Source organism: Dama dama, chromosome 25 (assembly GCF_033118175.1).
Source record: "Dama dama isolate Ldn47 chromosome 25, ASM3311817v1, whole genome shotgun sequence".
Lineage (NCBI taxonomy): Eukaryota > Metazoa > Chordata > Mammalia > Artiodactyla > Cervidae > Dama > Dama dama.
In genome coordinates this window covers 13,282,622-13,300,705 of record NC_083705.1, presented here as the reverse complement: position 1 = coordinate 13,300,705, position 18,084 = coordinate 13,282,622, and the positions used below count along the sequence as shown (strand labels likewise).

The 18,084-nt window shown below is 43.2% G+C and overlaps 1 protein-coding gene across 1 annotated transcript in view; it reads right to left on the bottom strand.

The window, feature by feature from the left end:
• Positions 1 to 9,223: 9,223 nt before the first annotated feature.
• ATP6V0E1 (ATPase H+ transporting V0 subunit e1) overlaps positions 9,224 to 18,084 on the bottom strand; it is a 29,068-nt gene continuing 20,207 nt past the window's right edge. The window contains exons 3-4 of the mRNA XM_061129489.1: positions 17,352 to 17,481; positions 9,224 to 9,716 (exon numbers count right to left, since the gene is read on the bottom strand). Of these exons, the coding sequence (XP_060985472.1) occupies positions 17,388 to 17,481 (94 nt within the window). The 3' untranslated portion in view covers positions 9,224 to 9,716; positions 17,352 to 17,387. The remainder of the gene's footprint in view (positions 9,717 to 17,351; positions 17,482 to 18,084) is intronic.

Sequence of the window (18,084 nt, the reverse complement as noted above, 5' to 3'; positions counted from 1 at the left end):
TGCCTTCATTAATCTCCTTCCTTCTACCACCCAACTGAGAATTTAATATACTCACTGCTTTGCATTATTTGTAATGTATCTGTTGATGTTATTCTATTTAATCAAGAGGCATAAACACTAATACATCCTTGAATTATGGAGAATGCAAGGCACATCCTTAGCAGATTCAAGCTTGCTTAGTGATGGATAAAGGAAGAGAAAGTAAAAACAAAAAAAACAAAAACCTGACATTTGTTGAGTGCCTAAGGTGTTCAGGAAGACACAGTGTCTACCCTGGAGGAACTCAGAAAGTGGTGAAGACTTGACTTGGGAAGCTGACAATTCAGTAGAGTTTATAAGAGGGGAAGCCCTGACCTGGTTGTTAAGAGCATGATACATAAGTGTTTCAGGGCCACTTGCTTGTTAAATGACTTGGGCAAGTTCCTAATCTATCTATGCCTTGGTTGCTGTCATCACCGGCTTACAGGTTGATTTTGAGGATGAAATGCAGGGCCTGATGTCTCAGAGGTACTCAACAGTGTTGGTTTCCTCCTCCTCCACCTTCCAGGGAGAAACATGACTGGAAGTCTCTTGGCAGAGAAGCAGCAGCAGAGAAGGGAAAGAAAGTGGCATGGCTAGAGAGGGCAGCAAGCAACTCAGAATGTTTGGGGACACCATTCTCTTCCACAGCAGCATTTCCATCAAAATTGTTTTGTCTGTTTCACTAAGACTGAAAATTTCTAGGACATCTAATAATTCCTGTGGGGTTCTTGTTTTTTTGCTTTGATTTTGCTTTTTTTGTACTGAACATACAATTAGTATCAGCCACTGTTACTGATAGCAAACCAGGAAGCGAGGGAATGAGAACAATCTAGCATTTGTTGTAGGAAAGACTCCCAAAGGCCAGGTACAATAAGACCTTCTTGTTGGGGAGGCCAGAAGTAGGAGGATAAAAACAAAGCGGAGGAACAGACTGATAAGAAGCAGGAACCAAGACGTGTAGCCAGATAGCAGTTTGCTGAACTACAAATAGAATCGCATTCCAAAAGGTCCAATTGGGCGTAAAACTGAAGCTGGATTTGAAACACAGGAAGTAAACAGTCCAGAGAGGTCGCTAAAAAAAAGTAATAAAAAGCTCAGAGAGGGTGAGGGTGAGGGTGAATTTAGGGGGTCCTGTGTATCCAAGGTTTTTTTCCCCCTACAAATTCACAGGGCTTCCCAGGTGGCACTAGTGGTAAAGAACCCGTGTAAGAGACCTGAGTTCGATCCCTGGGTAGGGAAGATCCCCTGGAGGAGGGCATGGCAACCCACTCCAGTATTCCTGCCTAGAGAATCCCATGGACAGAGGAGCCTGGCACGCTACAGTCCGCGGGGTTGCGAAGAGTTGGACACGACTAAACACGCACACAGGCACAAATTCACAGTATCCTTCATGACACAGCGAAACCAGGGATGGTGCCATCAGTGTTTAGTTTTCAGCCTATTTTCACGAAGTCCAGGCAAGAGTGGGTGCACAAGATAAATGGGTGCAATGTACCTGCATTCACACTCAAGTCACACCGAGCACAGAGCACATTAACAAACCTGAATGCCAGCTGTGGGCTCTATCCTGTGTCAGGAGGGCAGTGCCATTAATCTATCCCTGTAACTCAGTGCCCTTCTAGGCTCCTGCAGGGCGGCCTGCCTGTCTATACAGACCCTCAGAGCACTGGGGTTCCCTGCAACCTCGGTGGTGCAGCCGTCACTCAGGCCAGGACTCAGCCCGGTCCCTGACTGCAGGAGTCCTGGAGAGCTGGCTCCCACTGCTCCCTGGTGCCCTGGCAACCAGTCACCTCAACAGAAGGATGCCTCTTGCCCATGTTGCCCCATCACCTCTTCCCAGTTTGACAAAAGCAGAAGTCGCCTTTGGGGAACTTGGGAGCAGCAGATGAAGCCAAATGGGGATCAGGATCTGGGGCAGTTCCTCTTTCCTCCTAGCAAAGGAAATAATAAAAAGATTCAGGCTCCTGCCAACTCCACAGGAGAAGAGAGGACCAGGTCAGTGGTTTTCTTCTCTCCTCTGGTTGGGGAACAGAGAAGTAGGGAGTAAGTATTAGAAAAGAGGGAAATGTACTATACTGCTTTTCACCTTGCCCCAACCCAGTCACACTTGGTTGAGGTGTAAGGCAACACAGTAAGGTCCTTAGGGTCTGGCGCCCAACAAACCTAAGTGAAGGTTAGTTATTGTTGTTATTATTAGTAACAATGGCTCTGAACTTTTCTGGAGCTCTGATGAAAGCCAGACTTGCTCCCCAGAAAAACTCACCCAAGTATACACAAATCTAATTTTGCTGGTGATTTCAGGGGATGTGCAGCTATTTGTGTAATACTCTGATTAGGACCCCTTGAGGTCAGAGGGACACTACTTCAACCAATAGAGCAGTTGCACAATTTGCAGGTCCAAGTGCAAAATGAGAATGTAGCGACCCCTTGATCAAAAATTAAGAATTTCATGACGACGAGAGCACAGCAGTAAGCCAAGGGCAGGACCCTTCTCCGCGTGACATGGCATGACTGCACAGTCCCACACCCACCCAGCTGGCTCACCAAGACCTCAGAGCCCTAGGTCGGAGGTACAGCCTTAGCTGTACCTTTGCTTTAAGCAAATGCAGTCTCTCAAGAATGGAACTTACAATAAATGCATTTGAAAGCTGGCTGCCCATAGGATTCTTACTGAGCAAGCTCGTAGAGATCAAACATTTGAACACGCCCGAGATCCTGCCCAGCAAAGCTTTTGCAGCCTGGGGACCTTGGGGGGAAGACCCGTAAATTATAACAGCTGTGATGACAGGAGTCAGCCACAGTTGCTGTGGACACCAAGAGTGGCCATAATTTAGGGAGGAGAGCACTCCCAGGGGCTGACTCCAGGGTGAGCACACTGGGATTAAAGGGTGCTAGATGTTCCAGGCAGAGGGAGGTGAGAGGGGACGATGCTTTGCCCAGACCTGCACTCTGGTGCACACGAGACGTCATGCCTGAAAACCCCACTTCTGACCCTGCTTTTCAGAAATGTCAGCAAACAGCAGGCTGTGTGCCCCCTCCCTTGGACACTCAGGTGTGGGTGAGGGCTGTTCTTTTACCACAGGTGATGTAGAAACAAACCATGGTGAAGAAGCTAAGACTGCAAGGCCTCAAGGAGGCCACATAAGGAAATTTATCCTGGGACAAAATGCCATGGAGACTCAGTGGCAGGCCGGGACACTGCCGCCAGACGCCTCTGGGATTGAATCCCATTACCTCTAAGTAGTAGTTTGTGGCCTTGTGCCTCAATGTTTTTATCTGTAAAATAGGGATAATCGGGGTATTTATCTAGCTGGGTTATTGTGGGTATTAAATGCATTAACATATGTGAAGCATTTAGAACATCTTGCTTATGCAACTTAATAGGACTGATAACAATGAGGAAAAAACAGGGGTGGGCAGCGGGAAGCAGTTGCAGAAGGGTCCCAGACCTCAGAGATGGGAAGAGGCTTGGGTGTGGGTAAGTGAGGAAGGGAAAGTTCAAGGCCCTGTAACCACACCCTCTGAAAGGGCAAAAACCTTTGGAATGAGACTTTGATGGGACTTCTCGGTGGAACTGCTTAAGTCATGTAACCTTTGTTGACCTCAATTTCTCCAACTGTAAAGAAGGGATGCTGTGTCCCACTTACTTCTCTCCCCAGCTCTAAAGTGGGGATGCTTCTCAGGTCCCCAGCCTACATTCTACACACTCTCTTCTCGGCGCCCACAGCCACACTCACAGCCACACCCACAGCTTCAGGTCTCTCCATGCTGCTGCCTCACGTCCCCACCTCGAGCCTGGTCCTCCTCCTCAGCCTCCAGGCCCATGTAAAAAGTGCCCACTAGGTAGCTCCACATGCATGCCTCAGGCACCCACAAACTCTGTGACTGAATTCATCATGGCCCTGAATCTCAGTGAAAGTTTCCATGGTCCACCCAGCAGAAACCAGAGAGTGATCCCTGACTCCGCCCCCCCCCCCCCCAACATCCATCAGCCATATGCTTGTGCTAATAGCTATGGCCCCAGTACAGCTATTTCTCTGACGTCATTTCACTCCTGTTTCCACAATCCAGGACACGTCTCCTCTCCTAGACTCTGGCAACAACTTCATCACTTGTCAGCCTGGAACACTTCACTCACTCCTGCTTGCCTAGCTCTAAGTCATCCTTTGGGTTTCCCCTTAAAGGTTATTTCCTTTAAAAAGCCTTCCTCCACCACTTACTGAGTGATTCTAGTCAACTTAACCAGCAATCTGTACTTGCTAAGGTCCAGTACCTCTACTGAGGTCCACTGCTAAACTCTTAAGTTCTAGGAGGTCAGGAACTGAATTTCTTCTGTTTACCACTGTCTTCAGCAGCTAAGAGCAGAATAAAGACTAGCAGCTGAAAATGCCTGTTGAACATTGCCAAAAACCTTATGTGGTTTGCAAAGTCACACTTAGCTTAACTCACATTTCCCCAGACACAGCACTTCTACAAAACATCTGCTCCTCTTGTTCCCTTTTGGGATGGCACCCACAGCAATACTACACTTTGGACAGTGAAGAAAAACTATGGAAACTGTTTCAAAATCCTGACGGCAATTTAAATAGAAGCCTGGCTGGATTCAGGTGGGTAGCCGGCTTCGGTGCTGAGCATCCTCAGCTGAATACTCCTGTTTTGAGTTGGCTGGGAAGTAGTGGGAGTTGGGGAAGAAAGGGCCAATACATTTCACAAGGAGGGGGTTTAGACAGAAACAGCACCACAGTCTGAATGAAAGGCTTGCTTGGAGTGGTTGGGAGTGGAAGAACAGTGGGGCTTTTTCTAACCCGTGTGGGACCCCAGAACATGCATACCCCAGGCTTCCACTTTTCTATGTGGGCAGAATCAAAATCAATGCTCCCTTTTCACTTCCTCACGTTGTCACTGTGAGCACCTACACAAAGGGAGGCTGGCATTTCCTCAGCTGAATGCGCTGCACTCCGTCCTGCATGGTGCAAACATTTAATCAGAAGTGCTGTGTGAACTCATGGATTTCATTGATTCAGAATAGCTTCAGTGTTTTAATAAACCTAGCTGACTTCATTTCCCTTGGCCCTGAATTACTCTTAAAAAAAAAAGTGTGTGTGTGTGTGTGTTTGAGCAGGCGTGCGTGTGTTATATGATGTTTGAAGAAGTACTAACACTATTCTGACAACGTTCCCCTGCAAAACACCATTTTTTTCCAACTATAAAATACATGTTCTTTGTGAAAAATCTGGAAGTACACAAAGCTGTAAAAGAAATAATCACGAGCAACAATTTGGTCTATTTCTTACCAGGTTTCTTTCTATGCACGTAAGTTTGAAATCCTGTGGGCTCCCCCCGCCCCACCTTGACGTAATACCCTATTATCTTTCGTTAGTAAAGAAACTTATTTTTTCTTCTTTTTATTCAAATATTAACAGCTTCATTGGAGAAAATGCTGAAGAGGAAAAAGAAAGTTAAAATCATTTGCAATTACCATCCAGAGGCAATGTTAATAGTTTGTTATTTGTCTTTTCAATTTCTTTTCTAAGCATATACTTTGGGGAAAAGATTATTAAATGCACCAGGATATTCCGTTATTGGATGCAGCATGGCTTATGTGAGCATCTCCTTTTGTTGAGCATTAAGGTTGCTTTCGATCAACTCTGGTATGATAAGTGTTCTTCACGATAGCACTTTACACTTTTTTTCCTGAGAAAAATTATTTCTACAATTAATTTCATACATTCAATTCTTAAGAGAGAAAATTAAAGGAACAGGGGAAAAAGTAATACATAACTTTTGCTTAAGAGTCCATCACCATTTTAAATACATCTCTTCTTCAAACAGAAGAGAACTCTTACATAGAGGAATGGGGACAAAACTATTCTAAAATGCCGGACATATATTTTAAAATATAATTTAAATATAATTTTAAAAGGAGCAGTTGATTTCAAATTTTTGGAAGACAAAATCCAGGGCCAAATCTTCTATGAGTCTGAGCAACAGCTTAAAATAATTTTGCATCCACATGTAAGAACATCTACCACGAAAAAGAAAACCCAAACAAACAGAAAAACAACAGAAAAACAAAACAAAAAAAACTGGCCAGAAGAAATAAACAAAAAGGTGCTACTTCTGAAGCAACACCCAAGAAATATATAACAAAAAATTGTTGGGTCAGTGATAAGGGTATAGACATCATTACATGTTTAAGGAAAACAATGAAAACAGTGTTAAAAGAAACCAACGACCCTCAGATGACATCTTCAAAAGCATGCCAGAAATTCTTCCGTTCTGGTATACGACCTGGTAGAGCCTGGAAAGGCAGGAAGGATGTGGTCTAGACACTTACGCTATGATTATTTCGAAGAGATCCATCGCCCTGCTCAGAGATCAGGCTTGGAGCCTGGTGTGTGCCTTTTATTTTTGTGTAACCCAAGTATAAATGACTAAACAAAAGGGAAACCACATGTTTAAAAAAAAGTCAGCTGCCCCTCTGGGCAAAAAATATAATCAGTGGGTCCTAGGGATTTCATCATTTCTTCAAAATATATCCTTTGTGTGTTATCATAATTTACAAATCATCTTTACCACCAATACCTCACTTGGTAACAACCTCATATAGCAGAAAAGGGCAGGTATTATCACCATTTTATAGATGAAAAAACTGAGGCTCAGATAGTAAATGATTTTCCCAAAGCCACATTACTAGAAAGCGATGGAGTAACTGCAAAGCTAGGCCCTCTATTAGTCTACTGATCATCCTAGGCCACACCATGGTCACCGGGCCAGACTTTGGAAGAAAGAAACACCCCAGTATCCTCTCAAAGGGCTGGATGGTGCTCCTTCCAACCTGGGCCCTGGCACGCACTGGAGCAAGGGCACTCTCAAGGGAAAAAGTGTTCGCAGGTGTTCATCTCGGATTCTGCCTGAGTTGCCGTAACAAAATGGTTTGATTATTAGGGAGGAGGTATCTGAGTTTATACATTAACTGCATTTAATATTCTTGAGAATTTCATACATGAGGAAATAGACTCAAAGGCTAAGTGACTAGTTGAGCCAAGGGAACTTACTGAATTTTGCCCACAAAATCTGAGTGGATCTGATCATTCCTTCATTTCAGTGACAGTAATACAGCTGGATGGTGACAGAGTCACAGAACCTGGCTGTTAAGGGCTTGAAATCTGTCTCTCAGTGGGAGGTGGGGGTAGATTTGAGATGGGGTAGGGTGCGGGAAGGAGGTGTCTCTGATCACCAATCTGGCTAGGAAATGAGTTCCTTTCTTCATCATAGGCTTTATGCTGAGGCTTCAGTAGGGCTTTGGTTTGGAGAAAACCCTCTAGGTTCAGGCCTGAGCTGCTGCCTTATTAGGGCCTTTACCTTCCCTGAGAGCTTACTGAGCAGGATTTTCCAAACCTCTCTGGCACATTGCAGGACCTTCCGTGCTCACATCCCTGCTGTGAGTGCAAGCAACACACAAATCTTCCTCACCTCTCTCTCTAGGAATTAGATCACACCAAATGGCAAGCGAGCCCGAACGCAAAGAGCAATGTAATCCAGCTTGCTCCACTAATGTCTAACCTCCAGAAGTACAAAAATGGATTTATACGAAGTGACAGAACAAGGCAGAACTCAGGGACCTGGATCAGCCAAGGTCATGACCTCTGCCTTCAACTCTGCCATTAAATCGGAAATGTGTCCAACTGTGATCGTGAATGAGAAGAGCCCCCCAGGAGTTGCACGGACGCCACAGCGCAGGGCTGCTGAGCTGGACCCACAGAGGCTCCTACAGCTCACTCCGTGCTGAAGTCAGGACAGGCAAAGGCACCGCTCAACGAAAGCACCACACCAGGGACAACGGGAGGGAGGCTCAGCTTCAAACTCACGGTGGTCTGCTGGGAAGCAGGCCGGGGTGGGAGCTCAAAAGGTTTCAGACTGACCACCAGCAATGCTGGGCAATAGGGCCTGACTCAAAGAATCTGGTTACACAGCTGCACGCAGGTCACACGCCCCCAACCGTGATCAGGGCTCAAAGACTGTGGCATCCTTTTATGTACCCACAGTAACCACCAGCATTGCTTTCTTACATGATAAATAACAATGAAGGGTCAAATAAGTTGCTCTGATGGGAGACAGCTTGGTCATCCACAAAGGCAGAATTCTTCCCTCCCTCCCAAGCCCCAGAGTCGGCTCCTGGCCAGTGGAACACTGAGAGAGGCAGGGTGCAAGGAAGAAGTGCTCTAGAGTGGAAATTAGAAAACATGGATCTCCTCCCTTATCTGCCCCTGACCGGCTCCCTTAAACTGGGCAGGTAACCCTCCTCGTCTGGACTGAGATTCCTTATTTGTAATAAAATGATGGGGTAGCAGGTATCACTATGGTCCTTCGACATCAAATCTTCAGTGTTTTCTGGATTCCATGAAATTACCTAAAGAAGCCTGTTTGCTGCAAATGTAAAGGATGGAGTTGCCTCTCAGGGAACACTTTAAGTTCAAAATGAAAGAAAAGAAGGAAAAGAAAGAAATGAAAGCAGGAGAGTCACATCAACTTGAAACTCTCTTTGGTCATAAGAATAGCAAAGCAATGAGTTCAGACAGTTTAGGAGGAAAAGAAAAGTACAAACTGCAAAACAGGAAATCCATTCTTGGCTGGCTGTCAAAGAGCCATGAACGGGTGAAAATTTAGATCCATTTTCATTTTTAATTTCTTAAATCTAATATAGTCCCCAAGTTACTGAAGTACTGAGATGCCCACTACTAAAACACACAATGACTGTCCCCGTCCCCGGCTCCTTTAACCACCTGATTGTTCCGTCCATTTCCGATAGGGATGGTGCAAGGAACGGCTGGTTCCGGTTTGGCCCTGTGGCTGGTACTGCCCCCTACCTGCTCAGCATCACGACTATGTGTTTCTGGACAATGGTGAAACACGGCCTTGATCTCTAGTTCTATGTATACCAACCTTACCTCCCAGTAGCCTTCCAGCTCTTGAATTTGCAGGGACCCAATATCCACTTCTTGGACTCCTCCAGTGGCTACAGCAAGCACTGAGATATTTATTGGATGGTTAAGAAATGTACTTACCAGATTCCTCAGTCATCTCAAACTACACAACCAGGCTGATCCATCCAAGCTAAGTTTGGAAGTACAAAATAATTTTTCAAAAAGGCCTTATCTAGAGATAGAAATGAGCTGAATTAACAAACACCAAAACCAGGTTTCCATAGAAAGCAGAAAAATAATTTATTCCAACAAATGGCAGAAATAAGAAATTCAACCTGAAAATACTTTGGTATAATTCTGGAGGGTTAGATTTTCTCTGGAAAACGTGTTCTCCTAATGACTGCCCCATTGGAGACTTATTGTCATGTAACAGTTTTTTAAACACTCCGCGGATTCTCATGTTGTGAGCAGGCAGGAGCCATCTTCAAATCCATCGGTTCCAAGGAGACAGTAACGTTATTTCTCAGAAGACCAGCACTTTCCAGCTCAGAAGAGTACATAAAGATTTTACAGAGGCAGCACAGTTTAGCTTAAAGAGGCACATCATTCAAAGTGTAAAAAAGGTGACAGGAAAAAAATACTGCATTGTAGAAAAAGATATTCAAATGTGGGTGAACGTTTAAGGCAATTGATGGCCACAGTGGGCACGTCAAGGAGATGATCTGGGTATGGAGGTGATTTTGCAGCTAGAGGAGTTCTCTCCGTGACCTGCAAAACAAAACCGTTCCAGTAACTGGGCCTTTCCACCATCCTCAGGAGAACAAAAGGGTAACACCAGGAAAGTCAACCAGGCTAATCATTTCAAACACTGGATTGGCCAAAAGGTCTGTTCCCGTTTTTCCGTAAGATGGTGTGGAAAAATCCAAACAAACTTTTAGGCCAACCCTATATACAGCTGCTCCATAAATGCCTGAATGAAAGTGGGCTTAGTTAAAATACAAGGTTCCGGCAAGGCTGTGACAAGAAGTCCGGTTACCAAGGACAACGCTAAACCAAGGAGCCCAAGTCCTGGTTGACAGTGTTATAGAAAGCAAGAAGAGTGGAGTGGACTGAAACCAATTGCACTGGGATCTGACAAGTTCACTTGGCTTTCAAGAACCTGGATTTGCACTTCTCCTTTGACAACATGGAAGCCAGGCTCCCACAGGCAGGCAGGCTTTTCCCTATGTCAAACTCCTCAACAACAGGCTGCTTGGTACTCGAGATGGCTCACCATTCTTGCCACCCCAAGTGTAGGTGACAAAGGAGAATTTTTCTAGAAGTTTAAAGCTGCAACACCAACTTCGCAGAGCTAGCAAGCATTTAAAATAGGTATCTTCACACAGCGGTCTCATGAACTCCTTCATGTAAAGCTGATTTTATAATGTTTTAAATAAAGTCACATATGCTTACTTTTGAAATTTAAAAAAAAAAAAAAGAAAATTAAAAAAAAAATTACCTCTTTAAGAGGTAATTTCCACACAAGCACTGAGTTAGTGGGAAAACAAGCTGGTTATGACCCACTGTGTGCCAGAAGAGGTTTATTTAGGTGCAAGTGGAGTGAGGGGCTAGTTAAATTCAGATGAGGTGTGGTTGTGGCAGGCAAATCTGACAAAGATTGAAGGTTGAAAAATCCATAGGTAGACCAGATGGGCTATTGAGATTTTCCAAACTGGTGGGCACACCCAGGAGAATCCACAGTGCAGGGTGATTAGACGACAGGTTTCTCAAGCCCCCGGGGCCAAGGTGCCCAGACGCGGACACGAGACTGCTGCTAAGTCTTCCTGGGGCAAACTGGGTAGGCCAGTTGCCCCGGATGGTGGAATGCACCAGACTGCTGGGGGACCCGTTAGGGCAGGACACTGTAAACAGTTAACTGAAGATGTAATTAAAGGGCTTTTTTTTTAACCACGTATTAAGGAAAACAACCAGAGCAGCCCAGGCAGGGGTAATGGCCAGAGCTACCAGTTTCTTCCTTGGCTTCATAAAACCTTGTGTGCGTGCTCGGCCACTCAGTAGTGTCTGACTCTGCAAGCCCATGAACTGTAGCCAGCCAGGCTCCTTTGTCCATGTGACTTCCCAGACAAGAATATTGGAGTGGGTTGCCATTTCCTCCTCCAGGGGATCTTGCCGATCCAGGGATCGAACCTGCATCTCCTGCACTGGGCAGGTGGATTCTTTACCACTGAGTCCCGAGGGAAGCCCTTCAGAAAAACTCTCTCTAATGTGATATCATTTTCTCTTCTCCTACTTAAGCCAGCGGAACAGCCCTCTTCATAGACCTGAGTTTCAGGCAGATTATTAATTTTTCTTGAGAATATTTGAAGTAATGAAACGATTTTTTTTGTGTGTGTTAATTTCTATGAAGAGCATACTGTGAGACTTCCTCATTGTTTAGACCCTTCTGGACAAATGAACAATCACAAAAGAGGAAAACGAGTCTTCACTTTTGAAAAACCACATAGAGGGGATGATTTTGCCTCAAGTTCAGCGATACCAGTTTAAGATCAATGTGAGCGAGCAATATGTTCAGTGGCACAGACTTGTGGTCTGATTTTGGAGTGAATTAAAGAAGCACATATTCTAATCGTCTCTCTGATATGAAACAGCCATTTTGGGGAACTCGACCAAAGGGTCCATGTTCTCATTTTGTAAAATAAAGGAATCACAAGGCTACTTTCAGCTAAGATAGAGAATGAAGAAACAGAAAAATATTAAGACTAGAACCAAGAAATCTGTTCAGAGAAGAATGAGTGAATATATTTTTTTAAGCAAAGAATAGGTATCATTTTTATCTTTTTCATTCTAGATAGATTCACAAAATAATTCCTTCTTTACTTTTATGTGTAATGTATATATTTATTGTAGGAGATTAACTACAAGAGGTATTTAATCAAACTAAAGGCATGAGTGCTTCACAATTCAAGGCAATGCACTGAATGGATGGCAAAACCTCCAGAGCCAAATACACGTAGGACAGAAGAGATCACTGTGAAGCCACTGTGGCCAGGAAACACAGTGCAAGGATTTGTAAGCTGGACATTCAAAGAGAAAACATCAGAAAGAATGAAGAGAACGGCTGAGTGGAGACAAGAAACCAGAACAACGTTCACTGAATCGTGTGTTTACTAACTTGCCTTCTGAATTAATGAAGGGTATAGTAAGAGGCAGGAAAAGCTAAGTAAAGCTAATTAGCTTGAGAACATGAAAACAGTGTGGCTAGAACCAGTAGGTCACTGAGGAAAGTTGTGAAAAGAGAGGCTGCGAAGGTGGTTTGAGGGCAGATGTGGCAGGCCTCAACCGCTGAGTGAGAAAATGGGACAGAATCTGCAGATCAGTCATTCTTATCTTCTGCGGTACATGGGACCTTTGGTGACCCTGACAAGCTGTGCTTACAACACGTAACATACAGCATTCCAAACAGCATGTACCCATTAGAATCAGGGACCTCATGATTTACAAAGATCATAGAGAACTACTGAGTTTCTGGGGCAAGCAGTGACGTGTTCCAGGAAGTGTTGTATCAGGAAGATAAACAAGGTAGTGGTTTGTAGATACCCCAGTACAGAGGCATCCATTGCTGTAATTCAGAGTTGCAGTGATCAGTTCAGAAATTAGGGTCCCAGAAAGAGAAACAACAAATAGATAGGCAGACAAGTGGTGAAACAGGCTCAAATGGATTCAAGGAAGAGGAAGGAGAAAGAAGCAATCGAATGGGTTCTGACCCTAAGTGACAGGGAAATCTATGACAGGCTTAACCATAAAGCACCTTGCACTATGTAAACTTTTCACAAATATGGCTTAATTCCAACCTCTCAATAGATCGCGAACACCTTTAGAGCCCACAGATTCTTCTGAAATCCCCACTCACGGTGGATCATGGTGCTATCCACCTCGTGACACTCAAATATTTTTGGAATGCATAAGAAAACAGCTCCCTCAGGGCAGAGGCCTAATAACCAATACTCTATTCCTCTCTGGTCCAGACTTTGTAATAAAATGGAATGCCTGCTCTTTGCTGCTGCTGCTGCTAAGTCACTTCAGTCATGTCCGACTCTGTGCGACCCCATAGATGGCAGCCCACAAGGCTCCCCCATTCCTGGGAGTCTCCAGGCAAGAACACTGGAGTGGGTTGCCATTTCCTTCTCCAATCCATGAAAGTGAAAAGTGAAAGTGAAGTTGTTCAGTCGTGTCTGACTCTTCACGACCCCATGGACTGCAGCCTACCAGACTCCTCCGCCCATGGGATTTTCCAGGCAAGAGTACTGGAGTGGGGTGCCATTGCCTTCTCCGCCTGCCCTTTAGGACTGTAGTAAACTACATAAGCTCATCTAAATATATTACCATGATGTGGTTAACGAACCAGCTTATAGAACAGTGGTCTGAAGCCACTCTGAGTAGACTCTACACAAGTATCACATCCCCAAAGCTGCAGGAAAATGCTGTTCAGTCGCTAAGTTGTGTCTGACTCTGTGACCCCATGGACTGCAACACAGCAGGCTTCCCTGTCCCTCACCATCTCCCACAGCTTGCTCAAACTTATGTCCATTGAGTCAGCGATGCCATCCAACCATCTCATCCTCTGTTTCCCCCTTCACCTCCTGCCTTTAGTCTTTCTCAGCATCACGGTCTTTTCCAGTGAGTCGGCTTTTCACATCAGGTGGCCAAAGTATTGGAGCTTCAGCTTCAGCATCAGTTCTTCCAGTGAGTATTCAGGGTTGATTTCCTTTAGGGTAGACTGGTTTGATCTCCTTGTTGTTCAAGGGACTCTCAAAAGTCTTCTCCAACACCACAATTTTGTAGGAAAGTAGGACATTGGAAAAACAGCAAACTTGATGTGACAGTTTCAATAAGTATCTCATGGATCAAGGCTCTAGAAGCAGAAACTCGACTGGCAGGGGGCAGAGATGGACTGAGCACTGTTCTTAGAAGTACTGGGTAAAATTTCCAGCCAATAAACATAATGTGGTATAACTCAGCCTATCAACATATCAAAGCAAATTATGGCAGTTAAAGTGTTTAAAGTAACAAAGGACTGGCTAGCTGTTTGTAAGTGTCCTGTCTGAGATTAATTCAATTTCAGCTGTATGAAGTTATTCGATAGCTTCCATGACTGTTCCTCATTTTTCTCCACTGAATACCATGCCTGGCTTGTATCTCCTACTGTCCAAATCTGGCCTCTTAAAGAGTCACGTACAGAACTGAATACTTTTCCTAACCAGGTGAGGACAAGTCTAAATCTGGTTTCTGCACTCCTTTATCATCCCAGATGTGTAAAAGTTCAAAGTTCTAAAAGGATTTTACTTAGCTCATTCTTTGAATTTTACCAGAGAAAAGTGAGGTCCTATCTTAAGGGTCTGCTTGCTCCAGTGTTAGGCAGAGATGAGATCTCCTGAGGCGATAATCCCCAACGCCTAGAGCTGCAGTACTGTCCCAATCACTCCCTTAAACGCAGAATCAACGTGGCCTGACGCTCATGGCCAGGGCTGCCTGGCGAGCTCCATTTCCTGGCATTCTGCTTTCAAAGGAACAAACTTCAACAGAAGGGTTCAAGCAGTCTTAGTCTGTGCTGTGAACCAGAGTATAAGTGTTAGGAAATCATCCATTGGGTTACAAACATGTGAAACTGAAAAGAATGGGCAAATGAAACAGATCCCCACACACAGTGTTATTCAAGGTGGAAGGGCCCAATTTACTTATGGTAAGAGGTGGAAATGAGGCTCAAAAGAAGGTAAGTGACGGTCTCCACTAGAACAAGTTCCCACTCTGAGGCCTGAGGTTCTCAGCTTTAAACCCCAAACAATATCCTCATAGTCAGTATAGCTAAGAGGAAGGAAAGAAAACAGAACTTGATGGAAAAAAAAAAGGCAGGTTACAAACACATACACTCTCACATATGAATCAGACTAAAAGAAAATCTATATAAAAGGGAATTAAAACCCCTTTGGGCAGACAAAACTCTAAGGAACAAAAACAGTTGCCTACCTATCAGAATGGCAAAAACTCAAGCTTTGAGGAAACGGGTACTCTCACACATTGTTGGTGGGAATGTAAAAATAGTACAGTCCCAACAGAAGGGAATGTAGTAAGATCTAGAGGAAGAATTTATACCTTTAACTCAGAGATTCTATTTTCAAGGACTCTAATCCAAAGACTACTGGTAAAAACACAAAAATACAAAACACATGCAGGATGGCACTGTGGCTTTATCATCAATAACAACAAAAGACTGGAAATAATCCAAAGGGATGTTAATGGCTATACAAAGAATGGAGGAAGATCTCTATACACTGATAGGAGGAACAATCTCTAGGATATATTTTTCAGTGCAAACAGCAAGGTACAGAATAGCACATGTAATATGACATCTCCCCTGTAACACCTGTGTATGTCAAGGGAGGATGGACATGCATGCATACACACACATATGTATATGCTTATCTCTGCACAATGAGACATTGCAAGGATAGAGACTTCTATGAATATATCTTATTTATAATTTTGACTCTGGAAATGTTATACATATTCCCAAAAAAGTAGCAAATAAAAAAGAAAAAATTACTATAAACCGAACACAAAACAAATCATTTAAATCTAATTGTATATTGAAATGATAACCACCAGAGGAAATAATTATTTCAAGTAACCTCAGAAAACAGCATTTTGTTTTTCAAATAAAGCAGCAAAGAAATTCTACACTGCATTCGATAACCTTATAGTTAGTAGATATATTGGTGTTATTTTAAAAATATTTTAATTACTTAATTAGTACTTTGATTACCCTATAATATATAGTTTAATATGTACTATAAAACACAGGATAATCCTATATATCCTATAACAACTGGATAATCAAAGTCAGTAAGTTAAGTCTTCAGGAGCCATGATTTTCAGCATATGTGAATGATATTCAAGTATAAAACCAAAGAAGTCAAATAAAAACTCTGTAATGTTACATGTGAATTAGAAATACTGACATAAACTTGTGATTTTTTTTTTCCTTTATAAAAATGCATACTTTCTGGCTTTGTCCATGGTAGAGACTTAGAAGTAACAACCCATCCTATCAGAAATGAATGCACCCAGCAATCAGATCATGGTTTTAAAATACTACTTCCACTAGGGGGAAAAAACAGTCAACTAAGCTTGAGGACTGACTAATGAACCAGGGATCCTTTCTGTCAGAAATTTAGAAAGCAACTGGAGGGAAAGCTGACTCCAGGTGAAGAAACGCAGAAGAGAGGTCTGGGACACCTTGATGCTGCCGAGAAAGAACGACCAAAGACTAGAAGCACAAGGACACAGGAGCTAGTCCAGACAGGTGCCCATAAGGCCAAAGAAAGAACTGAGTCTGAAAAGGGTAACAGATGTGTAATTGATTAAAACTGAAAAGGAAAGAAGAGAAAACCTCATTGGACTCCCTGGAAGTAACTTGGGCACCAACATCTTACTCTGAAAATTAAAAAGAAAAATTAAATATATATCCTGCTTTTCTTATCTGATCTATATTTCAAGGTTACTAAATAACCCTAGTCGATGAAGAAAAGTTTGTTTTTATAGAAATCTTTCACCTAATCAAATATGTGAGTAATAAAAGAAGTAAAAAATTTCCATTTTGCAATTTCCACTGCAATGCAGGCTAAGATCATCAGTGGATAAAAATCACTGGACAAAGGTTGACAGAGACCTCTTCACCTGGAGGGATGCGAATCCAGCACCTTGGCATCACTAAAGGCCAGAGAGCCAAGCACTGTGTGTCCCCTGATACAAAGCGATACGAAGCTCACAGAACCATTTAAGTGTGCTTGCCAAAAAAGCTGAACCTGAATCTAGTCAAGCCTTTAGCACTAGCCTCCATTTAACAAAATGGAGATAGAGGAACAAATGAAATGACAAGTTTTCTGACTCCTGGCCAGTGAATAAATCTTTCCACTACACCACTCCTCACTTCTCTGATGCTCAGAAGCAAATGTAACCTGCAATTTGAAGACCAATTTTCAAAACACGTCTGTCTCTCTCTGCCAAAGCATTCAGAGACACCCTTCATCTAAAATCTGTCTGCCAATTCAAGTTGCTGAATCTTGAAATACCAAGTATAAATAGTCATGTTCTTGATCTGTGTCCGAAAGACCACATGCAAAAGTAATTCAAAAATATTCTGGGTAAGAATACGATTTAAAAGAATCTTGTGGATAAATCCTTTGGTAGATTGAATGGCCTAAGTTCTAAATCTATTTCTGCTATTCAGTTGTGTTTGCTTTCAGAGCAGCCTGCCCTTGCCAAGTGTTAAAAGGAGGAAAAGTCCAGGCAAGCCCCAGCTGACTGACTGACAACACTGATGTGAAAGGTCAAGGGCATAGTCACCTCAATGACTGAGTACCAGTGAGCAGGTCTTCTTCCTCAAGGCCAATGATACTTGAGGTACCAGATGGTTTCATTTTTCAACTGTGGTCCAAAGAGAGGGTTGAGTTGGGCCAGAATTGCAATCAGCCAACTAAAAAATAATGGAGAAGGAAGCACAACAAAAAGTGGTGAAATCATGCTGGAACAGGACCATTTTAAGCTAGGATGAGGAAAGCGCTTTGGTAGAATTTAAATCTATTCTGTTCAGACCAGATTTTCAATACATTTAAAGTTCATAAAACACATCATGTTAATGGGAACATGTCTTATAAAAAAAAAAAAAAAAAGGGCTTCACAGACCAAATCCTGTCTTCATTTTGATACGTTATTGACAAACCAATGAAGCTTCATCATAGTATGCCTCTGGTCTTTTCACTCATATTCTTAATTCCCTTTCCAAATATTTAAGATCTCCTGAATTCATATGATACTGTCACTCAAGAGTGTTTTTGCCTAATCCAAGTTTATCAAAATCACAACTTCTGGGTTCAGGAAAAATCAGTTTACTTTATCCATTCTCCAAATGCTAAGACCCACAACCAATATGACACACCCATATTTTAAAAATCTTTTATTTATTTATTTACTGACTGCCCTGGATCTTCACTGCTGGGAGTAGGGACTGCTCTTTAGTTGTGGTGCGCAGGCCTCTCATTGCAGTGGCTTCTCGACTTGTGGAGAACGGGCTCGCAGG